This window comes from Schistocerca gregaria, chromosome 5 (genome assembly GCF_023897955.1).
Source record: "Schistocerca gregaria isolate iqSchGreg1 chromosome 5, iqSchGreg1.2, whole genome shotgun sequence".
In the NCBI taxonomy this organism is placed as follows: Eukaryota; Metazoa; Arthropoda; class Insecta; order Orthoptera; family Acrididae; genus Schistocerca; species Schistocerca gregaria.
The window spans coordinates 183,192,868-183,220,289 of record NC_064924.1 but is presented as its reverse complement, the minus strand read 5'-3'; the positions used below and the strand labels follow the sequence as shown (position 1 = coordinate 183,220,289).

The window sequence follows — 27,422 nt, the reverse complement described above, 5'->3', positions numbered from 1 at the left end:
CCAAGGCATAATTCACTGCCCAACGTTTCGCCTTCCAGTGCTCGAGACATCATCGGAGGCTATAAAGGCTCAATATGCTACCTGATATTCGAGGGGTCATTCAGTTCCTATCGCTGTGTAAGGAAGCAGGTTTTTTTTAAATACAGGGGTCCTAAACCGATAACTTTGACATAAAAACTAATGCCCGGACATAAATATTTGGTTTGTGTGTTACGCTTTATATCTGCGATGCTCTGGTTTTCCTCTAAAAGAAACTCAATGACACTCTCTGCTTGGAACGCACCTCCGTTGCAGACGCCATTTTGAAGACTACCTACTGTGCCGCCACCTATCGTAACTTCATGAAACAGTAGGAGCTGAAGCGGGAATATTTCACAAAGTCCGACAAGAAAAACCTCATTTTCACAAACGATATCGGCCGAGGACAAAAAATGCGTTGCATTATTTATCGAACGTCCCTCGTAATGTCCGTTATGGAAGCGGCACCACAAACACGAAAGATCCGTCACAAATGTGAGGTTCATGAAACGGCCCCGTTAGACCAGATTCTATAGAGGTGTCCGAGTACTATTGAACAGGTAGTGTACGTGCACGTAAGGGCTATAACCTACACTTGAGAATGGCCGCACAGCCGAAACCACACAATACAAGATGAAAGGATGGTTTAATCCCAACACTAACAGCCAGTTGCTGCGAACTGTTATTCAAGAAATTTGTCACGGCTGAGGATCCCTTGGAACTAATATATTGAATTTCATAACAATAAAAACACCCAAAAAGGAATCAACTTCTAAAAAAGTATAACGAAGGAAAAAGTCGAGAATGATGAAGTGTTTCCAAAAGTCCTATAGCTGTATGAAGGGGCTTTTTCCAAACTACAGCTTTCACGACAGTATTGACGCATTTCAGGTTTATAATGGTTATATTTTCATAATGAAGATGAAGAGTTACAGGTTCCCAGCATTCTGGAAGTTACCCACGTTAAGTGTCAAACCAAACTAGTAGTCTGTCGTAATGAAAGTGATGCTTGTCAGAATGTGAAAAGCATGACTGCTGAATGAGTGAGGCCGGATAACACCCCGTAGGGCAGGGGTTCCCAACAAAATTTTTTCGAGGACCCTCTCATCGAGCATGATTGGTACCTTGTCATATAAAGTACCTAAAAAAGTCAAATTAAGAGTCTTTTTAAATGTTTTGCTACTCAGGAAAAACGTTGACATATTCATTATTGAAAAAAATATTGAGGGGCAAAAACAAAAAATCTGTTATTGTACGAAATATATTTAATATATTTTTTATTCTAATAGCATCTTGAGGACCCCTCTGGCATAGCACGCGGACCCCTGGGGGTCCTCGAACCACCTACTGGGAACCACTGCCACCTATTGGGAAGCACTGGGAACCACAGGGTATATTACAGGGTCCGATAGACAGCAGCTGTATATACGGCGGAGGTACGCACATCACACAGGACTTTAATTTTTACTTACCCACCATTGATTTATTATGACAAACCACGACTGTGGTTTGACACTTAACTTGGTTAACTTGCCGAAAACTGGGACTCTGTCTGTCTACAGTATGAAAATATAATCATTATAAACCTCAGAATGCGTGTTTACTGACCTGAAACAGGTAGATGCAAATATAGCACTTTCATAAACGTCGCTTTTGTAAACACCTCATCATTCTTGACTTTTTAAATTATTATTATGTTTATGATAGTTTGAAACGTCATTGAATGTTGAGTGTTTTTTTTTTTAAATTGTATTCATTATGTCTCCGATGTGTGGTTGCGCTCCCCGGAAAGTTGTTTTTACTTAGTATCAAGTGTCTTTTCGAAATTGTAAGTGAATTTGCAAAAAACAAAAAAAAATGTTCAAATATGTGTGAAATCTTAAGGGACTTAACTGCTATGGTAATCAGTCCCTAAGCTTACACACTACCTAACCTAAATTATCCTAAGGACAAACACACACACCCATGCCCGAGGGAGGACCAGCCGCACAGTCCATGACTGCAGCGCCTAAGACCGCTCGGCTAATCCCGCGCGGCAAAAAAACACTCAACAGTATTTACAACAATACCATTTCTTCTGTTGCTGGATGTCTGTTCGGACTGACTACAGTACTACTGGCATCGGCGAAAAGAGTTAGTTCTGTTTGTTGTATAGTAGGCGGAAGGTAGTTTGTACAGCTGGTTCAGAGGGTGCACGAGGCGGGCGCCTGACGTGTCCCAGAGAAGCAGTACACGACCAGTTAGCTGCGCAGCAGACGCTGCGAACCGCCGAGGTATATTTATTGCAGTCGATTAGATTAGGGTGGCGACCCTGATCGAGCAGCCGATCCGGCTGCGAACCGGTCGGCGGCGGCCCGGGGTCAGCCGGCAGCGGCGCGGCGCGTGGCGGGCGCCCGCCCGTGTTTACACGAATCTCCCCCTATCTGCTGCCCGTCACAAGGCCGGCGGCGGCTCTCAACTTGCCCTTTGTCCGCAGCGACGCCTTCAAAACGGGGCGGCCGGTGCGGCCGGGCGACATTGCGCCTCCGGCAGCCTCGAGCGACCAGAAGGAGGCAGACGTCGACGATCAGCAGTCACCAGACACCATGCCCTGGTCTTACTCTGACAGGTCAGTAGCCCAGCATTCGTCAAGGCAGAGCACTGGTGACACATCTGGGTGACAACTCTGCATTTATTTATTCACTGTACTGTTTTTGACAAATTGAAAAAAGTATACATACTGTGCACAGCACAATATTTACAATATAACATCTTATAAACAATCATCTAGAGCATCTGTGTGGACTATCGATTTTGGAGTCGTCAGTAGGAGGCTTTCTGGTCTACCAACGTATTTGGGGGCACCCTTCTGTCATACAGTGAAGGCTTTCACGACCGGATGTTTCAGCTGCTGAGAATTCTTCCAGGTTGTATGGCCGTGGTCTATGGAACTCTTCTATACCTGGCGTTTCGTCCAAAACTATGTAAGTCATCTCTTGAGATGCTCCTGGTTGTGCTGAGTCTTGCCGACTTCTAACAGTCGGCAAGACTCAGCACAACCAGGAGCACCTCCGAAGACGTCCATCGTAACTTTGGACGAAACGCCAGGGATAGAAGAGTTCCATGGACCAAGGCCATATAACTCAGAAGAATTCTCGGCAGCATCCTTCTGTGATGTGCCTTATGGTCTGCTGTTCTCCGCTACCACTAAGTGGCGACCGTTACGTATCGCATTTGTGTAAAAAATGTTTGTCGTACTGTGTTCTAAATCTGTTTAGCGTTGACCACGTTTTGTGCAGCAAGTCAAATCCCGGCGATTTTTGGACGATACACGGCATATTATTATTTTGTGGCTCAATCCTTTTCTTTTACTTATTGGCTTTCGGGACGTGCCCATGCAGCTATCCCATTATTGGAAAGATGATACGTCCGTGTTTTACGACAATTCAGTGTATTCATTAGGGTTAAGCCATATTCTGGTCAAAGTTGCATAGGCTTAGTCTGGTCATATAAGCCGCAAGGACGATGAGGACAACACAACACCCTGAGTGGAGAATATCTCCGACTCGGCAGGGAACCGAACCGGGGCCCCTTCGATTAGCAATTAACCGCGCTGACCCCCCGGCTACCGAGGCGGACAGTCCAGTCTCGAGCCCATTCATCAGTAACATTGAATTCGTCTTCCACAGCGCCCCTTGCTACTATTGTTGATGGTCGTCTAGAGCGGAGTCCGTTATGGTTTGCATCATCGATTTCTTATTGGATTGTTAGATTTCTGTTGCCCGTTACACTTCTTAGCTCTTATGCCTTGTAGTTGAGGGCGTTAAATGTTGCTGAGTAGTAGCAAACATTCTGCAGGTGCTGATTTGACAACGCCAGCAATCGTTCTCGTGGCACTATTTAGTTGGATATCTATCTTTCGTGCATATTCGGGGCATACCATTCAGTCGTTGAGGAAAAAAGACTCAAAACAGAAGAATATAGGTTGGACGCCGATGCTCCCCATGTTACATCACTTAGCTACGAATGGTGGTGTTTCTTGCTTATAATTTTTCTGTTGATTTTGTCAGATGCTCTCTGAAAGATTTCTGTCGGGGATTACTCCTACATGGTTCAAATGGCTCTGAGCACTATGGTACTCAACTGCTGTGGTCATCAGTCCCCTAGAACTTAGAACTACTTAAACCTAACTAACCTAAGGACATCACACACATCCATGCCCGAGGCAGGATTCGAACCTGCGACCGTAGCAGTCGCACGGTTCCGGACTGCGCGCCTAGAACCGCGAGACCACCGCGGCCGGCTTACTCCTATATACTTTGCTGTTTTGTTAAGAGTAAGTGCATTATTTTCCAAACTATAAATTGACCATACTTTCTGCGCGTTTGCTATTTAGCTGAAATTAGGAAACCACAGATTTGATGGCTTTTGGGTGGAGTATCCATAAGCGAAAGTACATTCCCACTATATCAAGGTTCTCCTTAGGGTTTCTTCTACTGTTCAGTTGTTGCACACCTTGTTCCAAATACCCATTCGTCAGCGGAAGCAAACTTCTTTGATTTTGTTTTGGGCATGTCTGCAACCTACAAGTTGAAGAGAAGCGGAGCAAGATTACTAGATCAATTTCCTTGAGGTGCTGATATTGGATTTTATCCGATTGAATCAGACATCAGAGTTTCTTAAAGGCTCATTTGCGTATGGAGCTCGGTAAGGATACTGCTTAAATTCATGTGTATGTCCTTTAATTAGTGTAGTCTTTATAGTTCGTACTGGAGCGAAACATGCGGGACTGTATAATATTACGGAATTCTGTATAATATTACGGAATTTCTCGGTAATACTATTTTTTGAAATTTTGTACGTTTGCTTTTGCGGTATGGTCAGTGCCCAGCTTCAAGTGTCTGCAACTTCAAGATTTTCGATATTTCTCCGTTGCCCTGCCGAGGGTCAGACAGAACTGTGACCATTTGTGCCACCCTTCTTTGTATACGTTAAATGTCTCCTGTTCGACCTATTTCTTGTGGGTCCTGTATACACTTGAGCAATGTTAGGCCAAGGCTCGAACGAGTATTTTGTAGGCAGTCTTCTTTAGGGACTCATAGCATTTTCTTCCCATCTAACCAACAGATTGAAGTCTTCTTCCTTCTTTATCTTATCCTACGTGATAATTCTATTTCATATTCTTTGAAACACTTACACCCAAGTACTTGTATGAGTTGACTGACTCCAGTGGTGACTCACTGTTATTGTAGCCATGGGGTACTATGTTTTCATGTACTGCAAAATGCAAAATTTCCCATTTTTGATCATTTGAAGAAAGTTGCAAATATTTGCACTACTTTTAAATCACCTCAAGCTTCGACTGTTTGTATAATTTTTCTCCAGAGAGCACTTAATTGTAGATAATTAAAACATTTTTGAAAGGTATGAGGTTCCTATTAACCGTGACTTCATTTACTTAGAAGATGAATGACAAGTGTACAAACATATTTTCGTGCCGCTGCGTGAACTTACTTCTCGGTCTGTCTATGAGTCTCCATCCAAGATAACACACGTTCTCCATGCTTAACGAAGCAAGTTAGTGTTTACACACACACACACACACACACACACACACACACACACACAGTGTCAATTAGGAGTGATATGTACTTAGGTGGAGAAGTGAAGTGGCTCAAAAAATTTCTTATGCATATTATTTTTGGTGAAAATATCTGACGGAGAAGGACCCAGGAATGCTGCTCTGAGACTAGGAAATGTAATTATTGTTACAAAGACAAAATAAGCCTTACGGTAGTTATATAAGACCGTCATAAGAGCGTATACACTCATAAGAAAACCATCTTTTGATGATATGTACAGGATCAATCATTTCACGTATTTCTTGAATCGTTGAAGATATGAAAATCCAGTTTTCAGCCGTAAGAATTGTAAACAACTGCTTGCTGATCGTCGAATAGTGGCTTATTATTAATTTCGGCTATGTCGTTATCAACTTTATTTGTCAAATATAGCTATAATAATTGCCGCTGCTAACACTGTAAACACGAAAGTGACGAACATATCTCCGGAATCGGATCAGCCGTTTTGGAGAAGTTACGGTACTTAGAGTGATGGCTGTCTTGATTTTATACTCAAATAAGAACATGTATCATCTCGGATTATATGGAAATATAATGATGTACTGCACTGCCGCAGCCTGATATAAAAGAGAGAGACAAATGTAGCAGTGCTCATTGGGTTGCAAAATCGTGAACTGCTTCGTAAAACAGCAACTAGTTTGATCTACAAGATAAAGATGTCTTTAGTTCAACATACGGAAGTTACTCAAGAACTACTTATGGAATTTCGGAGAGTGAACTGCTGCTGAATTCGTTTTAACGGCAGAATTTTCTGTGGTTCTTTCTGAAAAATTCTGACACCGTTATCTTTATAAGCAATATTGATATGAAGGAAGACTACAGCCAACATTGTTTTTATTGTGGACCTTTTGACAGTTTATCTGGTGACAGAACGGATATCATATACGGCCTGGGAAAAATTTTACATGAAAACTTAGGTGACTCAATATTTATGATCGTTGTGTACTGCACCTGTACTAGAAGGTCATTCTTGCTTCTTTGAATTTCCGTATCTGAATATCTGTGAGATTAACGGTTAAAATGTTTGCAATGAACCAGATCTAGGCCTATTTAACTATCATCTGATGTGTCTGGTAAGGTCGAGTTTGGGCCCTTCATTAGAATGCTCGAGTCATCAGCAAACAGTTTATAAAGTGTCCTTTGAAATAACTTGTATATTTGATTTTAATCTATTTATCGTTGTTGATGATTGCATCTCAGAGTCAAACGGAGACATTGTATTTGATTATGTGAAATGCTAGAGACTTCTGCAGGCTGCACGTTACTCTTATGTATCTTTCCTGAATGGGGAAAAATAACATGTGAAGTCTCACAAGTATCGTTACTAGGTTTTCTCTTGTTCTACATAAATTATATTCAAATTCTTGCTGAAAAAAAGTAGAACCTGAGTAAATGTGAAGTTTTTCACATAATAAAATTTGAACGTAATTTAATTAGAACTACAGCTAGGTTGACTCTAGTTATACTAAAATTATTTTCAAATTTTATTATGTGAAAAATTGCACATTTTCTCAGGCAGTCAAACGATGCTTGTTGGACATCACATATTATGTCCGCTCTCTGTTAATACTGGGTGACCGAGAAATGTTGCGAGAAACTTCGAGAGGCTGTAGAAGATGACTTGAGGAAGAAATCGAGGATAAGAACCCGTGTCGAGAAACATCATCCAACACCAGTACAGTGTGTCGAAGATACAGGTGCGAGCGCCTGCCACTAGACAACCCCTTCAGCAGCAAACTTGACTTCGTACACTGACGGTCCATAGGCGGAACGTCTCGCAAAGTTATTTTTTACTCGTATTCAGTGATCCCGATTGACTGTCACAATCATCAGTGAATAAGATGGACGTCACTGCCGCTTAGACAGGCCTCAGTTCTTATGAGTGCGATGTTCTGTTGCTTCGGTGGGTGATAGTTTCGGACAGTGTGGTCCATCGGAAGTTTATTTTTCTCCTACAATCTCCAATGTTTTTCGATATACAGGAGAAAACTAAACTGCAGATCGAAATCGTGATTCATCAAAGGAGACAAGGCCTCTCTACTTAGCTGCTAATTCCATCTTCTCCCCGGGCGATCGTGGAAATCAGTCACGATTACTGAATAACAAACAACATTGCGAGACGTTCCGCCTATATAGGTCCATCAGCGTGCAGTGTCAGGTTAGCTGCTGAAGGGGTTGCCTAGCGGCAGGCGCCGGCGCCTATAAATTCGACGCTCTGTAGCGTCTTGGATGAAGTTTTCGGGCACAGTTTCCTGTCCTCGATTTGTTCTGTAAGACGCCCTCTACAATCACTCGAAGTTTGTCACAACGTTTTTGCGACACCCTGTATACATTTATATCTGTGATGCAAGGTATAAACATTCTGTTTCTCTCTGAGAGTCTGCCTTCATAGTTGAGTATGATATGAGAAGTCTGCGCTCGATTCCCGGCTGGGTCTAAGATTTTCTCTGCTCGGAGACTTGGTGTTTTGTTGTCTACACCATCATTTCATCCTCACCGACACGCAAGTCATTGAAGTTGTGTCTATTGAAAAGACCTGCACCCAGGAAGCCACTCTACCCAACTGGAGGTCCTGACCATACACACATTTCATTCTTTCCTTCGAGAAGCTAAGACACCGTCCACGCTGTTTACTGCCACAAAATTTTAGTCTCCCGAATACAATTTTGCGTCTCACACAGGTCACATAATGACCCAAAATAGCAATTTTAAACTGTTGGCTCTATCAGCACTGCATTTGCGCGGTCAGGTTTTGTGTCTTCTGTCGACAGTCTTCCTGACGAGTCTCTGGTCTGTGCAGGATGAACGGCGTGGGCGTCAACAAGACGCACCAGCACATGCGCGCCGGCGGCGGCCTGCCCGTGTCGGCGCTGGGCACGGCGCTCGAGGTGCCGGCGGCGGAGCGCCGCCCCCGCGTGGGCCGCCTGCCGGCGCAGCTGCCGCCCCCGGCGCCGGGGGCGGATCCGGCGCTGCCGGACCCGCGGCCGGCCGGCGACGCCGACGCCGAACCGGCGGCAGGGGAGGCTCGCTACGAGCTGCACGAGTACGGCTACGGCAAGAACTACGTCAAACTGCTACACGTCAAGCGCGATGGCGCCACCCACTCCATTCGCGAGTACGAGGTCAACACCCACCTGCGCCTCAACTCCAAGCGCGACTACCTGGCCGGCGACAACCGCCACATCATCGCCACCGACACCCAGAAGAACACCGTCTACGTGCTCGCCAAGAAGCACGGCGTAAGTACCGCACTCCTGCCGTGCTATTCCGAGCCTCCAGTCCGCGACAGACAGAGGCGGGTTTAGCCTAACCCTCTTACTACAATATTCGTCACCGCGCGGGATTAGCCGAGCGGTCTAGGGCGCTGCAGTCACGGCCTGTGCGGCTGGTCCCGGCGGAGGTTCGAGTCCTCCCTTGTCCTTAGGATGATTTAGGTTAAGTAGTGTGTAAGCTTAGGGACTGATGACCTTAGCAGTTAAGTCCCATAAGATTTCACACACATTTGAACATTTTTTTTTGTTATTCGTCAGTAGCTCTGAGAACTTCAGAGGACGGCTGGTTGAAGCTACAGACAAATGTAATGTATTGCGAATACAAAGAAAGAAGGATCCTTTACTGTATGATTATATGATAGCGGAACAAACACTGGTAGCAGTTACTTCTGTAAAATATCTGGGAGTATGCGTATGGAACGATCTGATGTGGAATGATCATATGAAATTAATTGTTGGTAAGACGGATGCCAGGTTTAGATTCATTGGGAGAGTCTTTAGAAAATCTAGGAGATGACGTACAAAACTCTCGTTCGCCATATACTTGAGTATTGATCATCAATGTGGGATCCGTACCAGGGGGTTGACAGAGGAGGTAGAGAAGATCCAAAGAAGAGCGCCGCGTCTCGTCACAGGGTTATTTGGTAACCGTGATAGCGTTACGGAGATGTTTACAAACTCACGTGTCAGAGTCTGCAAGAGAGGCGCTCTGCATCGCGGTGTAGCTTGCTGTCCTGGTTTCGAGAGGGTGCGTTTCTGGATGAGGTACCGAATATATTGCTTCCCCCTACTTATACCTCCCGAGGAGATCACGAATGTAAAATTAGAGAGATTCGAGTGCGCACGGAGGCTTTCCGGCAGTCGTTCTTCCAGCGAACCATACGCTACTGGAACAGGAAAGGGAGGTAATAACAGTGGCACGTAAAGAGCCCTCCGCCACACACCGTTGGGTTGCTTGTGGAGTATAAATGTAGATGTAGATGTATAGGAAACAGACACATGTCGTGGATAGAGCACGTCTCCAACATCCCAACTCAGAGTACAAATGCTCAATACTGACACGGTTTGTGAAGCGACACACGTCAATATGGGCGGAGGAGCAAGTGCGTGAAATTCATTGCTGATCGGGAAAGAGTAATGACAGTGGACCACTTTGTAAATCTCTTCATTGAGTTTCCTACTAACTCGATGCGGCAATATGGAGCAGCTGATTTTTCTACGTGTTCTGACAAGCTTGCTCTCTAGTGGTGCGCTTTGCAACTAAACTGCGGGGCATATTACAGATCGAAATTTCGATGCTGTGTGTCATTTTCCTCTGTGTCTTCTAATTTTCTGAACCCCTGGAGGAACCTATGAACGACTTTGCACTTTTTCAGCTTTTATTGAGAATATGTATTTTGGATCCACCTATTTCCTCTTCCTAACAGTTGTTAATACCAATTGTTTAGTTACAATATGTTACAAAGAGAGGAAGTCCACTCATAAAAAGCCATTGCTCAAAGCGGTCACCGGCCTAAGTGGCCGTGCGGTTCTAGGCGCTACAGTCTGGAACCGCGTGTCCGCTACGGTCACAGGCTCGAATCCTGCCTCGGGCATGGATGTGTGTGATGTCCTTAGGTTAGTTAGGTTTAAGTAGTTATAAATTCTAGGGGACTGATGACCACAGCAGTTAAGTTTCATACTGCTCTGAGCCATTTTTTTTCAAAGCGGTCCCCTTCAACAAGCCACGGACACAGTGCATGGACTCAAAACTGCCATTGTAGGCAGGCAGAACGGCTGTAAGAGATCACACAGCGCGCACCACCCACCATAAAATATTCAGAAATTGGTTCAGTTGTCGCATGAAAAAGTTAAAATAAATACCTCTTTATTTATCACTGCACACTTCACTTTTCCACTTTTCGGTCGGCGGCAGAGAAAAAAACGTACAGGCTTTTTGGGTCTGCCTTGAGGCGTTTTACATTGCGCAACACAATTAAAGGGTTACTTTTTTAAAACCCTGTAATAGTGTCCCCTTGCGACGCAGAAATTTGGAATTTGGCCCAAAAGTGTCTATAAACTTCTTCTGTAATGGTGCAAAAGCACGGCGCTCTTCAACATCACCATCGGACCCGGAAACACTTACGAAAACAAGGGGTCGAAACATGCTAGAAATAGACCACAGCTCAGATGTTCGTGTGAATTATAATGTGATATAATGTTATCATTCTGGCACCAAATATCACCACAGTTGTACCGAAAACCACTGTGAAGGCGTCACACGATGGGAAGGCTATCATAGCCCCAGTTACCTACATTTCACCACTTTTCTTGACGCCCTTGCGATGGAGGTAACACAAATAATGCTTTAAATATGCAAGAAGTTTGAACGAAAGAATAGTACTTCAGAAATATTTTCTGCGCTTAATGTCTCTGTATTTCCAGGACGATGATGCTTCTTTCTTGTCTGTTGTGGCTCACACAAACGTTAAATTACGGATTGGGAAACGTGTGACGCAGTCTTTGACAAAATGTGTTTCCGTATCGCAGGTGGAATCACCGGAAGACTTCGGGTTGCTGGTGTGCAGCCACTTTCTGTACACGTACCGACACGTGGAGGAGGTCTCCGTACACGTGGAGGAGTACCCCTGGGAGAGGCTGCAATCCGACGAGCGGCCTCACAACCACGCCTTCATCTTCTCTCCCACGGCCTACAGGTTCTGCACCGTCACGCAGGCCAGAAACGGTGAGCACAACTTCGAAAAGTACAAGGCACTGTGGCTGCATGCATGTTTCGTTACACAGTTTAATATCCTATCAGATTACAAACATTACTGTTTCGTGCTTACAGAACAATTTTCTCTAAGTAAAGCTATTTTCTTGAATACTTCCTTTCCTTTGAGATCTATTTTACGGTATTTACTTGCTTTATCTCCTTTGGACTTCTCCTTTTACATCTCCACCGAAGAGAAGTTGAGGAAAATAAGAACTATGAACCTACTTTTAACATATCGGTTATTGGTATCACAAGTAACTACTAGCAAGATTGGTTCAGAAAAAGACGAGAACGATTTTTTTTAATTTATTGCTTTAGAGGAATAATACCAGATTTTCTGTTAGTGTGATTTAGACAAACTGTAAGAAGCCTGTTTTAAGAAGTGTCGATAGGGATTTAATTATGCTAGTAACAACTGCAGCACCATTTCTCTCGATATAGATTCGCTCTGAATTAACAGTAACAATCAATCGATCGCAATAGGGTGGCGAAGTTATTCATCAAACTATTGTAAATTTGACACATATACGAAACTTCCAACGACTTACCAGCAAAAAATGTTCTTCTAAATTTACTCTTTTCGTTCAATCGAAAAATTCGCCATTAGTTAATTATTCAGTATACTTATAAGACAACTTTACTTGTCGATGTCCCCCCCCCCCAAACACAAATACACGTTTCATTAAAATAACTTTATACTCAGTGCTCCAGTTTCATTCATTTTACGTGAACCTTATCTCGCCAGGTTCCGCTCACTAAGCAAGCAATTATACTGTGTAGCTTTAAGCTACTTTTGCGTTCTCTTCTAAAGTCGTGCGATTTTTGATATCTTCACTCCTTGTAATTCCCATCTGATACCTTCCATTGGAACTAAATCGTAGTGTCTTTCTGCAAAACGCAGGAAACTAAATTAGCTCCTCGGTTACTCGCAATTTGTTTCCGAGTCTTGATATATTAAAAGTTGAATCGTAAAAGACAATAACTTTCCCTTTTAGTTTTCACCTAATCAGTAATCAGTGGAGTTTTTAATATCTTGGATGAAACATTCCACATGCGCAGAGTTTTACGTATTTATCGCTGTTGTACATACAATGCAACCGCCTAAAAATTACATCAGACTGTAAATTTTTATTGTTTTTAATAGGTACCATTCTGTAATTTTATTTCGTCATTATTCTGAAAGTTTCAAGCTAATTGATTTCTTCCTAAGATAACAGTGCTTACTAACTAAATTTATAAACTTATTAATTAGTAATTAAGATTTAGGTCCTTAGTTATAATTTGCTTCAAAAAAGATAGCTTGAGATATATGGCTTTCAGCACTAGGATTGCTTTCCTGAAATCTGGAAGACCACGACGAGGCTAAGAAGTTGAAATCCCGAAGCAGCTGCAGTGCTTATTAAAGTTCCCATTGATCAACAATACGTTGTCACAGTACCACTTTGTGCTCCCATCACCGCCGTACGTCCTCCGGCTCTGGAGTTGCATTCGTGTCTCCTGTATGGAGTACGGTGCTACGGCTGGGAGTGTCTGGCCTTCAAGTGTTGTCTGGTAGCTGTTTCGCAACATGTCACAGATGACAGCTCCGGAGCCCACGCTTAACACCCCACCAGATGAAGTTCAGCATACGTCTACGTCCAAACTTTGCTTACATTCTTTTTAGAGAAATTCTTTTTGGTAATGGACGCCGTCATTTTAACTACTAAAACAGCTAAGCTGCCGACGTTTCGACCGACTTTCTGTAATCCTCTTCAGGGCGGTGAACCCCCTTGAAGAGGACCGCAGGAAGTTGGTCAAAACGTCGATAGTTTCGATAATTTAGCGGCTTTAGTAGGTACAACGACGCGACCCAATACCCAGAATTATGTTCACCTCCCTGAAGAGGTCGCAGAAAGCCGGTCGGCAATTTAGCTGTTTTAGTAACTGCAATGATCCGGCCCAGTAACCGAAATTGTTTTATCCAAAATAACAGCGGCCGTGGAGGAGTCCGTAATCAGTTACATTCATTAATATAATAAATTCTTCATGGACCTCCGGTGTTGCTCCTATCTTTAAAGATAAATTTCAAGTTCTCTCCTGGATATATTTTCAGCTATTATGTTTATCTCGTGCCCTTAAGACGTGTTGTGTGCTGTCCCATACCTGTACTTCAGTACTTCAGTTCCTCCGTATTCAGTGGCGTTCTTAAAATGGATACAGCACCGAACGATATGTTTCGGCGTTCCAATTTCTTCGCAACTACTGCTGAGTCGACATCCTATTCTGTTCAGATATGAAGCGTAAGGCTACTGCCCTGTACGGAAACGGATCTTACCCCTAGAAGGTAGAATGAACTTCATTTTTAAGTCTTTAGCTCACAATGTTGAAGATCACGCAGACGCGTCGTACCCTTGAAAATGCATCTCCGTCTTCCTTCCATTTTCTCATAAGTGAGTACCAGTACTACCGTTACTTGATTCCAGGGGTAGCTTTTACAAGTTCCGCCACAGATGTAACTTACTTGAAACCCTGTTGTCCTTTTGCAGAGCGGCCCAAGATAAAGGGCGGGCTGCGCGACCTGCGTGTCCTCAAGACGACGCAGTCAGCCTTCAAGGACTTCATCCAGGACGAGTACCGCACGCTGCCCGACGCCAACGACAGGATCTTCAGCACCATCGTCAGCGCCACTTGGGACTACTCGACCGCCAACGGCGTCAACTTTGACAAAGTCTGGTGAGTGTGCCTGCTGCTGCGTCACCGGTGACCGCCTTTTCATGTTAACAAGTGGTGGAGACCATAGCTAGTTTGCAAGGATTTTGAATTTTGATTTTACTATTTATTGTGTAATACTTGGAGAGATTCTGGTGAATCCCGCAATTAGCTTAGCCTACTGATTACAAAATCATATAGGACGGATTAACTGAATACATAGCCGAGAAACATTTAAGAAGAACTCCGCTGACAGCTAGTAAAATTGTTGCTTATTAAAACACGGCAATTTTTCCTAAAAGTTTAGAACTATGTCAACTATCTCGGGGTGCGGGGTTAGTTGGCATAATCCTATGGATGAATTGGCATAACCTAATGTGGATACTTAGGCAGAACACAGTAGTTTTCAAGGAACAACATATTATTTTATCAAAACTTGCGATAACTTTCTTTTCAAAGAATAAATTCTTCAAAAACTAAATACCTTCTGACGAGATAAAACTTGAACAAAAACAAATTCTACGTAAGTTCATAAACAACTTTATGAGCCTAAGTATCTGACCGAACAATGAATACTTCAAGAAAAATAGGTTCTGCTAATTATAGATACTTGTAATTATTCAAATAGAATCAGTTCATTGTTTCAAATCTCCTACGAATGTAGAAGTTGGGTGCTTGTTCATTTGAACACGTGAATTCAATTTTCCCGCAGTTTTATATTGGTTGTACCAAATCGAATCATCGTCGTCTGGCCATCTCCAAATTTCCTCTTTTTGACCATAGTGGACACGCGAACCTCATTGTTGTCGGTTCGACAATCTTCACTGAATTCTAACTCGTATAGTAATTCGCCAAAACAATCATTTAAATGTATTTATGGTGATCTGGAGGTCCTTGAGACTGTGAGACATTCCTTCTCGGTTTTGTTCGATGTGAACTGCCGGTAGAACGTTGTCAACTGATCCCATACCTAACTGTGCCAACTGGATATCATAAACGAAGTGGATACCACACAATCCCATACATCAGAACAAAAGATTGTATTACATGCATGCAACTCCAGTTAACCTCACTTTCGAAAATTATTATCAGTAGTTTCTAAATTTGATTTACAGGTTCACAAGAACAAATAAATTTACAATCAAAAAATTTACTCACCAGTCAGAAAATGATGAAACTTTGGCCCCTTTTTCGTGACATTTCCAAGCAAAAGTATAGTGGATGGTTCGCCTTTATAAATACTCATTTCTAGCACGATAGAAGTGTGCTGGCTCCACAGTGGCAGGAAATAGAAGATGTGTGCCAGCTAGCCCCTTATGCCAACTAACCTCGGTCTCCCCTACGTCAGAAGGAATGAAAAAGGTTGCAGTCTAACATCTTGATGATGACAATGTTATCAGAGGTTTACCATCTAGAAGTCTGGAAGAGAAAAATAAATTAGCCAATCACTGTACAAAGGTGATTTAGAAACTCGAGGAAAATTTAAATCAGAATGTCTGGGCCAATACCAATCTCTTATCCTCCAGATAGTGTATCAGTTTTTGCTGTTCGAAAACGTGCGCAAGGCTAATTGGATGAAGGCTGTTTTGTTATTGACATATCATCACATGAAGGCCCGACGCACAAAAACAGTAGTTTAATTTTCTGAGCTCTTGCTAATCTTGGCAGAATTGAACTGACGGCTAAATTATCGTTCGTGAGAAGCTTCCTCGTGTAACGAATGGTGCTACGAATCCGCGTTTAAAATTAAATACAGATTTTAACTGAAACAAATAAAAACGCTCAAAATTATTTTGGTACAGACAAAAAAGCAGCTGTCATCCACACTTAGACCAAGTGGTCATGATCCTACTGAATGAAGTCTCAGGATATTTTGCGCTTAATTAACACTCGAATTTTCTGTAGAGAGATACTGACGTAATTTATAACTTATTTTTAAAGCAAAAGGAGTGCATTTGTTAAAGACCTTTGAGAGCTTGATAATAAAAGAGAAAGAAGATACGAAGTTCTTAATGTATGCCGTTAAACATTTCGATGAAAGAGATTGGGAATGTGCTCTATATGAAGACTTGCCGCTCTTCGGTTTTTGTATGTTTATTCGGCAATGGAAGGCGAAACTGAACTTGCTCCATTAAATTTCTGGTGTGTAACCTCATAAATTCAGCTTCTTCTTCTTCTTCTTCTTCTAATACTTCGGCTGTACATCGCTCAGCCATGAAGAAACTGAGATTTTCCGACGGCCTGCATTTTGCGTACTGTGTGAATAATTTCTAAAGCGTTGCTGCACTACGGCTGTCAAGGGCTTCAAGAAAACCACAATTTAAAAATATCATCAGTTAAGAAAATTAGGGGGTGTTATGTATCCTTAGCGTGCTGTCACTTGCGAAAGAGAGCGTTATTCATAAATATCTCCAGGATTTCATAAGACAACCGAGGAAAAACAATAGACAGACGTTAGCATCTCTCCATGTTCCTCACAGTATAAACTCTCAATTTAAGCTATATTACAGGCTGAAGAGCAAGAGAAATTCATTGGATTCCCCTGGGAAGGCGCAACAATTAAAACCTAGATTGTAAATCTTTTCTTTGGGTCACCTTTTATGAAACATCGCCTTAGGAAAATTTATATTTTGCTGTGCTGTAAAACCCCTTACGTTATTTGATTTTCAAACAGCTGAGCAGCACTGAACGTACTCAGACATTTCTCTCTTTACTTATTCTGATCAACACTAAACTGACACACAATATTTTTTTTTAGTGCAACGCAATCTGACTTTCAATAATCCCTAGAAAAGACAGGCCCTGACTAACAATAACCTACGCCTTTCATGAATCAGTTACCTCATAAAAATCTTCGTTATCGAACTACTGCAATAAAGCGAGCGCCAATACTGCCAGCTAAATAAAAGATTCTAACTACTCAAGGCACTAGCTACTGATAGGTATAGTTAGCAAATGAAAGACTTTGATAGAGAAAAAACAATGTTTTTACCTTAATAATGTTCAAAAGTCATCATATATATATCAGTTGACGATATACAGTATTACAAATTTACTCTTTCTGATGGGCACACGTCCAGATCGTCCGCTCTCAAAATTCTGCCATATCTCTCCCTACATTCTTCATTGCTGGCGGCTCACCTCCAATGCGCAACGCTACGCGCTGTTCACATCCAACTGCCCAACTCTACAATAGCAAATATTCCAACAATGAAAACCAGCCACAGACTGCACACAGCACAGTCAGTGATTTTCATACAGAGTGCTACGTGGCGTTACCAACATAAAAACGTAAACAGCCTACTTACGCATTCTACAGGCGTGAACTAATTCGAAGGGACAATACGGAGCAGATGACTTGTCTGCATGCTGCATGTTGCGACGCGCCTGCCCCATACAATTACACTAATTGTATTGTACCTACGCTACGGCGCGTATTACGAATCGAAACTTGGAGAGATGTTCTATCCACTGATATGGGTCATTTTCGGTATATCATGCAGTTTTCGTGGAGTCATTTCTGAAATCTTGGAGGTATATACGAATAATACTGTATATTAGAGGTGTCCGTATTACGTTACGCACCCTATATGTCGGTCGCAGGTCACGTTACGACGAAACTTTTTATGCAGTTGAATACCATATAACCTCAATAATGAAGTTCCTTAGATGATGTACACGTTTACTTAGGACACTGCTGATGCAGCAATTTTTACAGTAATATGTTATAAGAAACAGTCGTTATTTTCGGTAATTTAGAAGTGCACACATTTGGTATGCCGAAGGCTGACTTTCTTTAGGACGAACGACGTTGAATTAGTGGGTGAAAAGAAAGTAATTTTAGGCCTTAAATTTATGGCCACATTGAGACCCCTTCAGGCGGAGCTAGATGTGATTATTGTTTGTATTTGTAGGGACGCGGTGAAGGAGTGCATCCTGGACAAGTTCGCTGGACCGCCGGACACCGGCATCTTCTCGCCGTCTGTGCAGAACACTCTGTACCTCACAGAGAAGATGGTGCTCGACAAAGTCCAGCAGGTCAGTATCTACCCCTGTTCATTGTTCGAGAAATAGCACTGTTATTGGACTACCACAGTTCTAGTCTTCTACAAAATGGCCTTAACGACACATGTGGAAGACATGTACATAGCAGATTTCGCAGCTACCTGTCTCCCATATGTAAATTGACACTGCAATTTCGCATATTCTGTAATTTTTGGAATAATACATTCAGACTCATTGTTGGGTTCTCACATGCTTCATGTTGATCCCAGAGGTGTCTTGTTGAGCTTCTTAGGTTGTCCCATTCTGTCGGTCGATCATGCCCGGAAAATTATCGTTACTTTGCCTTTCTGTTCACAGTGGTTTGCAGAGTATACATGTGGATGTAAATATGTTTCAACTTCAGTTTGCAACACGAAAAATGATATGTAAAACTGATAGTTCATATGCTGTCTCAGGTGGGTTGTACAAATGACTCCGTATTGAGACGCGTTAAAAGGAGCTCAACAACTTATCTGTAGAAACAAATCTCGTGAGTAATTACTGTACTCTTCGAAGATTTTTTTAATTTATGCCAAATTATACAAATTATATTTCGGGACACCAAAATAAGGCTGTAAACAATAAACCTCTTCTAATCCATTTCACAGAGCTTTCTTATTTGGTACTTTTGAGAAACTTCGTGAAAGCTCTTGACGTAACCTAAAGTTTCTGAGATTTTTCCATATAGTAAGGACTAAATTATTCAGATCATCTTTTACACAGTCTTGCCAAAGAGTTCTAGTCTATATTTTGTCGTTTATTGATAATTACGATTTCGCCACTGTAATGAGTTTTCAAACTTTTATTGAACTATTGCAGATCCCAAGCGTCGCGTAGTCAGTTTCCGATGGCCACGCACGCCTACTTGAATTTTTTAAATCAAAGAGTAGTTATCAGTGTGTTTCCTTGTTTATGGTTTGGCCTTTATGTCACAGGGAACTGTCTAGAATTTATTTCATCCTCCTTAAACATGTTTTTTATCTTAGTATGTAAGCGGCTAAAAATATTTGTACAAACGGATTACTATACATTTATCTAGTTTGTCAAGGGAAATTATTTTTCAAACGATGAAACTTCCTCTGCATTCATATGTGTTCATTTTATTTGTGTTGTATTAATACTTGCCTGATGGTTTTAGGACCACTCATGTTCCTGTCTGAAAGTACTTGCGTATATTGACTGAGACAAATTTTAAGAAAACGTTTGCGTTTTTAATCCTACAGCAGTAGCCATGGTTAACTATAAATAGTAATAAAGTTCCTAGTTTCACATTTGATTGAAATATGAGAACATTTTTGGTACGAAAATAACGTTTTGCAAGTGTTCCTGACGATTCGCTTTACACACCAGGTAATTCAATTATCACAACACATGCATTAAAATTAGAGATCGGTAGATGGATATTCCCGACTGTATCTTCTGGTTATATTTCACTGCAAGAGAATGAGCGTTGTAGATAACGTTATTAACATGGATTTTATTTATTTTTGTGTTCTCCATGGCTTTGACCCATTACAGCGAAACAGAATTAAGTGGAAGCAGAACTTCCTTACTACAGTTTGTTTGTGCAGTCATGTGGCACAATTACGAAGAAGGATGAAGGAAGGTAGGGGTGTAACGTTACTTCGATATCGATGTCATTACGTTCAAAGTAAAAGCTCGGATTCTAGTAAGTTTGAGGGAGGAAATCGGCCGTGTCCTCCCTGGAGCGATACAGGAAAATCACGGAAAGCCTGAATCCTGATCGTCGGACGCGGATTTGAACTGTCGCCCTCCAGAATCCGAGTCCAGTATGCTAACCAATGTGCCACCTTGCTCGGCTACAGTTGCACCTTTACAAGACTGTATATGGGAATGACGATAGTGAAAATTTGTGCAGGACGAGGACTCGAACGCTGGTTTCCTGCTTTACGAGAGTGGTCGTCTTAACCGCTTCGTCCATCCGTGCAAGAATCACGACCAGACCCAAACTTCTATAAGTCGTCGTCCGTGTTTCACAACCCACACTCGAACATTACGTAAATTCCCGTCCACGAAGGACATTTTTATTGAGAGTCGACGCTGGTCTTGTCGAATAAATACGTAACAGCGGTGCCTGTGTTATTAAGAAGTACGCTGCAATGTAATTACGCCTCTTACCTCTGGAACAGGCAGCTTAAATAGTTGCAGAATGTGTCTAACTGCAGGCCAGTTACACAATAAGAACCATACATTTCCAGTCTTGGAAATTCCAATGTGGGGATTCCAATGTGGAAAACACGTATTATGGTACGTATTCTGCAAGTACTGAAAATGAGAGAGTGGTGATACATTTTCTGCCTATCCTACAGTTTCTGTGTTTCTTTAGATATTCCACAAGCAATATGTCTTCTCGTGTACCAAATACAACCAGTTATTTAATTTGGAAATGGATTTTCATTTTGAGTAATAGCATGACAAAGCAAATCACTCATAAACAATGACCGTCATTTCCCTCATACAAACAGTACTAATAAGCTTACTGGTGAGGAAGGCAGTGAATCTAAAAAAGGACGAACGGCGAATTATTGCCGTCACAGATTAATTTTCCGCGTGTACGGTAATTATCTACTCTGTACGGATGGAAGCTTTATGGAATTCGTCAGTGGGTGTTATATCGCACACGCCCCGAGTTGGCTTTTTTAATTACTCTCGTTTCGGGACGAAACCGCTCGCAAACACGAATGATGAGAGCTTGTGACAGGACATGGCATGAGAAGCGAGTGTGACCGCGATATTTCGTTCTCTTCGGCAGGAGAATTTCGCGATTGAGCTGTATGTTATTGCTGTATCTGCTTAATCTCACACAAATAAAACAATATTTCCACTACACTGTTAGGAAAACATATGTACTCGTCATTAGATGGATTAATTTGTGTTTTACGTCTTGAATTGCAATGTCTTCTCGTAGCCAGCAGTATGAGGAGAAGGTTATGAGAGGTCTTGCGTGCTTGATAGAAATATTGCACTCACTGTATGATGCCACAGCGCAATACATATCCCTCTGTTTGAGTGGCAAAATAATGCTGGTAAAGTTGATAGGATGATCCCAGGGAGATGCAGTGAGCTGAAAGGAGTAGCAAACGTGAAATTTTACTCCAGATTATTAGAGAAAGAATATAAGCTCATATTAACGATAAGTTAAGGAAATCTACATTCTCTTCGAGTAAGGAAACATCTTACAATTCTTCTGCAGTGGTTTTATGTTCTCAAGAAAACATAAATCGGGATGCTTAGGCGGGAATTTAAACCTAGGTCCTTCAGACTACGTGTCTAATTACACAACTGTTGAATCATCACATGTACTAAATCTGCAGTAAGGTGCTGGCTACACTGTAAGTTCACTTAAAGTTAATTAAAAAAAAAGAACTTAGTCACGGCCCACTCCGTTCGATGCGAAGCGAATTAAAAATAAGTGATGTGGCTAACGCAAAATGTTGTTCATTTTGTGCATTATTAATGAGTCTTAAATTTCACAGAGGAGATATGAATGAATAATTTATACACTATGTGATACCTGGTCCGATGGAAGAGGTGGCCTGTTGACCATAAGCTGGTCAGGCTAAATAAAATAATAAGTAATCATCTTGTGCCCACAGCGAAGTAAATATTCAGAGCTACTCCTTTTATGAAACGTCGCAAATAAAGATTCGTCGCTAAGTATCACAGTGGCTTAGAGTAAATTTTCTCTCTTTTGAGTCATCACACGACTGCTTCGACGTTCTCCTCCATTCATTTATATCCAGTGTTGCATTATGTATGCTTGGCTTCTAAGTCAATGTCTTCATTATATAGAGACGAGGAGGCTTACACAGAATACACCAGCGTGGAGAGTTCCATTAAACCAGTCTTGGGTGTGAAGACCACGGCAACAGAAATATGTGTAATCTGTGAACTACATCTCCCTCTTTACTGCTTTCTGTATTACCTAATGAATTAGCCTTAGATTGCTCCACTTCTATATCAATTTCTTGTAAGAGCACCTTGTAGACTGCTTCCCTCAAATGTTCTTTTTATTTGCTGCTCTAAATATCCACAGTGCTTCTCCACAACATCCACTATTGCTGACTTTCTATTGCCATATTTTCTTCTTTTCCCGCTGTCTACGTATTCTTACTACAAAGTGCTATGCTTCCGACAAACATTCTCGTAAAATTATCCATGTGTTCTAGTTTAGAAATTGATGACAGCAGTTCTGCTGGAAAGCTTCCTTCGCTTACATTGTTCTGTTTACATTTGCCGAACTTTGCCTGTTTTGTGCAATTTTGCTCTCCAGACACCACAGTTCCTTCACTTTTTCTGCTCCATCTTCTTCACCTGTGAGATTCCGCCACTGATTATGTTAGCCACAAACAACCTTATACTTGAAATGTAAGCCACGCAACTTGTTTGCACTACTTTATATTGCTTCTAGTTGATCGTTACTCAGCTAGAGGGGAAACGGCGTTTATGAGCCTCACCGTTTCTGTATTCGCCTATTACTTTTATTTTTGTTATGGTGTTGGAAGTTACAGTCGGCGCTAGTTGAATGAATTGTTCCTATGACGTTTGATTAGCTTTTATGGCAAACTAGCTTACCGCCCGCTGGTTCGCTTGCATTTAAGGCCGAAAAAGTGTAGTCCTTTCCAAATGTACTTCTGACCAAAAAGCGATTCTAATAGCTTGAGAAGGAAGTTCTTTTTAAGTTTTGCGTTCTGAGTTTTTGTGACGATTTTTCCATAGAAACTTTCGTCCCATAACACATTTTTCTGTATTTCGAACGGAGATAACGAAATATTTTCATAAAATATTTCACCCTCTGTTTCACCCTTTAGCTATTGAATTTCCAAGAACACTGAAACGCGTGTCTTTTTATTTCTTTCAGGGAAACCAAATACCAAATTTCACAGTTCTAGCTTCAAAATTGTCCCAATAGCGATAGCTTTCAAAAACTGTTATTCCCTATTTCATCCCCTTAGGGGTCTATTTCGAAAAATACCGAGAGAGTTGACGCATTCGGGAGAACGACGGTTCAGACATGCTTTCAGCCATCCAGGTTTAGGTTTTCCGCGATTTCCCTAAATTGCTCCAGGCAAACGCCAGGATGTTTCCTTTGAAAGGGCACGCCCCATCCATGACACAGAGTTTGTGCTCCGTCTCTAATGACTCGATGTCGACGGGACGTTAAACCCGAGCTTCTGTCCTTCCTTCGATAAAGCCATTGTTAAACGATGCCTACAGTGTAAGGTCAACACCCTCTCCAAATTTCGAGTTTCTGTCCTTACCGGTTTGTGCTGGGCGATGAGGAGTCAGTCAGCCGGAACGTTTTATTTTATATGCGGAGATATAATCAGTAGAACAAGGTGAAACTTCCTGGCAGATTAAAACTGTGTGCCCGACCGAGACTCGAACTCGGGACCTTTGCCTTTCGCGGGCAAGTGCTGTACCAACTGAGCTACCGAGCACGACTCACGCCCGGTCCTCACAGGCAAAGGTCCCGAGTTCGAGTCTCGGTCGGGCACACAGTTTTAATCTACCAGGAAGTTTCATATCAGCGCACACTCCGCTGCAGAGTGAAAATCTCATTCTGGAGTAGAACAAGGTGTATCCATTAGCCATTTTCAGATAAACTGGTGTTCGACGTAAGTAAAAGAATAAATTAAACTGTCCTAAAACCCAAATAATGATTATTTGGAGAGTAGTTTGTTTGGTTTTAATTTCTTCCTCGCATGGTTGCTTCCGCTGTGTAATGGTACCTCCTTGGCACACCTTTTAACGTAAGGTCTCTCTCTCTCTCTCTCTCTCTCTCTCTCTCTCTCTCTCTCTCTCTCTCTCTCTGTGTGTGTGTGTGTGTGTCTGTGCACCCACGAACGATAAAGACGTAAAAAAATAATTTTTGTCTAGAGTAAGGGATAACATTATCTCATAAATAAATTAAAGATAGTGCCAATCCCCGGTTCCGGTCAATGTTTTCGGGGGTTTCCCTTGGTTCTAAGGAAACTGGTAGGCGTCTCCCATTCATGCGCAATTAGGACCCCTCTGGGCTACTACCAACAGCTCATCTAACGACTGGCTGGAAATCCCTGAAACTCTGTCATGGGCTAGACCTCAAACATTCCACTGGATTAGAGAATGAAAAGAACAAAAATAACAAAAAGACCGTTCCAGTGAGGTACACTGCAACATACGTGGAGCAAGTCGTCAGTTTTACTCTGTTACACACGATGACAGACACATATGCACACACTACAATCTCATATTTTTTTTGATTGATGTATTACCCCCGAATCAAAGTAAGAGGAGTTCTAATCCACGGCGATGCTTTGCTGTAGACAACAGCATCAGCAGTGAACCATCTTACAGTGTTGCTGAGCTAGTTTGATAAATCATTTATGCATACTGAAAATACACTCCTGGAAATGGAAAAAAGAACACATTGACACCGGTGTGTCAGACCCACCATACTTGCTCCGGACACTGCGAGAGGGCTGTACAAGCAATGATCACACGCACGGCACAGCGGACACACCAGGAACCGCGGTGTTGGCCGTCGAATGGCGCTAGCAGCGCAGCATTTGTGCACCGCCGCCGTCAGTGTCAGCCAGTTTGCCGTGGCATATGGAGCTCCATCGCAGTCTTTAACACTGGTAGCATGCCGCGACAGCGTGGACGTGAACCGTATGTGCAGTTGACGGACTTTGAGCGAGGGCGTATAGTGGGCATGCGGGAGGTCGGGTGGACATACCGCCGAATTGCTCAACACGTGGGGCGTGAGGTCTCCACAGTACATCGATGTTGTCGCCAGTGGTCGGCGGAAGGTGCACGTGCCCGTCGACCTGGGACCGGACCGCAGCGACGCACGGATGCACGCCAAGACCGTAGGATCCTACGCAGTGCCGTAGGGGACCGCACCGCCACTTCCCAGCAAATTAGGGACACTGTTGCTCCTGGGGTATCGGCGAGGACCATTCGCAACCGTCTCCATTAAGTTGGGCTACGGTCCCGCACACCGTAGGCCGTCTTCCGCTCACGCCCCAACATCGTGCAGCCCGCCTCCAGTGGTGTCGCGACAGGCGTGAATGGAGCTACAAATGGAGACGTGTCGTCTTCAGCGATGAGAGTCGCTTCTGCCTTGGTGCCAGTGATGGTCGTATGCGTGTTTGGCGCCGTGCAGGTGAGCGCCACAATCAGGACTGCATACAACCGAGGCACACAGGTCCAACACCCGGCATCATGGTGTGGGGAGCGATCTCCTACACTGGCCGTACACCTCTGGTGATCGTCGAGGGGACACTGAATAGTGCACGGTACATCCAAACCATCACCGAACCCATCGTTCTGCCATTCCTAGACCGGCAAGGGAACTTGCTGTTCCAACAGGACAATGCACGTCCGCATGTATCCCGTGCCACCCAAAGTGCTCTAGAAGGTGTAAGTCAACTACCCTGGCCAGCAAGATCTCCGGATCTGTCCCCCATTGAGCATGTTTGGGACTGGATGAAGCGTCGTCTCACGCGGTCTGCATGTCCAGCACGAACGCTGGTCCAACTGAGGCGCCAGGTGGAAATGGCATGGCAAACCGTTCCACAGGACTACATCGAGCACCTCTACGATCGTCTCCATGGGAGAATAGCAGCCTGCATTGCTGCGAAAGGTGGATATACACTGTACTAGTGCCGACATTGTGCATGCTCTGTTGCCTGTGTCTATGTGCCTGTGGTTCTGTCAGTGTGATCATGTGATGTATCTGACCCCAGGAATGTGTCAATAAAGTTTCCCCTTCCTTGGACAATGAATTCACGGTGTTCTTATTTCAATTTCCAGGAGTGTATTATGGGCTTCATTTGGGGCGCATATGATTTCATTACTATTGAATATTTACCGTCCAATATAACATACTGGGATTTATTAATGACAACTTTATTGACAAATTCGCACATGTCTTAAGATACATGTGATCGTAGTTTGGTTATTGGCCGCCAGGGTAATTGTGCGTGAAACGCCTTTCGGAAACCTGAAAAGGTGGAGTCTACCTTTCCTGCTGTGAGGAACTAGAAAAGTGCGGATGTAGTTTATTCCAGCGGCGCATCACCGTACCTAACGAGGCTCTCCCGTTGCAGATTTCGCAGATCGAGATGTGGATGCCCAACAAGCACTACTTCACCATCGACCTGAGCAAGTTCCCGCGCAGCATCGTGGGCAGCGACAACAAGGAGGTGTACGAGCCGGTGGACAAGCCGTCCGGCATCATCCACGCCAAGCTCGCCCGCAAGGACCTCAAGGCCAAGCTGTGACGTCACCGCCGATAGCGACGCGAGATTCGCAGCGAGCACTTGTTGGCACTGTGCACCCAGCTGCCGCTTACCAGGAATGGCAGTTTCTTCTGCACCGGAAGTCTCGAGGGCGCTGTACGTTGCTCAGTAAAATGTATTGTACTTACATGGAACGGGGTTGCCTGCTGGACAGATTATGCAAATTTTTGAGCGGCGGAGCAACCATCAGTTATTGGCTAGTCTGTAAAAATAAGACTTCAACTAAGTATTGTAAATTTACACCCCTTACTAAGGAGGATTGTACATTTGTATAAAGATAGTTACAATAAAACTATTTATTAAAAATTACGTAAAGTCATTTCTATATCATATCAGTTGTATATTTCCATCCTTTAATTTTGAACCATCCTCTTAGATAAATTAAGAATGACTGTGCTGGAAATAGCCGAGCAAAACTGAACGTACTCTTTACTTATTCTGATCAACACTAAACTGACACACAATATTTTTTTAGCGCAACGCAATCTGACTTCCAATAATCACTACAGAAGAATGGCCCTGACTAACAATAACGTATACCTTTCATGAATCACTTACCTCACAAAAATCTTCGTTACTCGAACTACTGCAACACAGCGAGCGCCAATACTGCCAGCTAAATGAAAGATTCTAACTACTGAAGGCACTAACTACTGAAAGGCACACATAGTTAGCAAATGAAAGATTTTGATGGAGAACAAACAACGTATTTACC

The 27,422-nt window shown here is 42.8% G+C and overlaps 1 protein-coding gene across 2 annotated transcripts in view; it reads left to right on the top strand.

Annotated features, from left to right (window-relative positions):
* Nucleotides 1–27,016, top strand: part of LOC126272511 (uricase) — a 94,106-nt gene extending 67,090 nt beyond the window's left edge. Inside the window, exons 2-7 of one of the 2 annotated variants that reach the window (XM_049975409.1) lie at nt 2,495–2,626; nt 8,440–8,878; nt 11,441–11,636; nt 14,192–14,378; nt 18,269–18,392; nt 26,516–27,016. In XM_049975409.1, coding sequence (XP_049831366.1) covers nt 2,495–2,626; nt 8,440–8,878; nt 11,441–11,636; nt 14,192–14,378; nt 18,269–18,392; nt 26,516–26,689 — 1,252 coding nt within the window. In that variant the 3' untranslated portion in view covers nt 26,690–27,016. The remainder of the gene's footprint in view (nt 1–2,494; nt 2,627–8,439; nt 8,879–11,440; nt 11,637–14,191; nt 14,379–18,268; nt 18,393–26,515) is intronic. The other variant, XM_049975410.1, reaches the window with a different exon arrangement.
* Nucleotides 27,017–27,422: the final 406 nt, after the last annotated feature.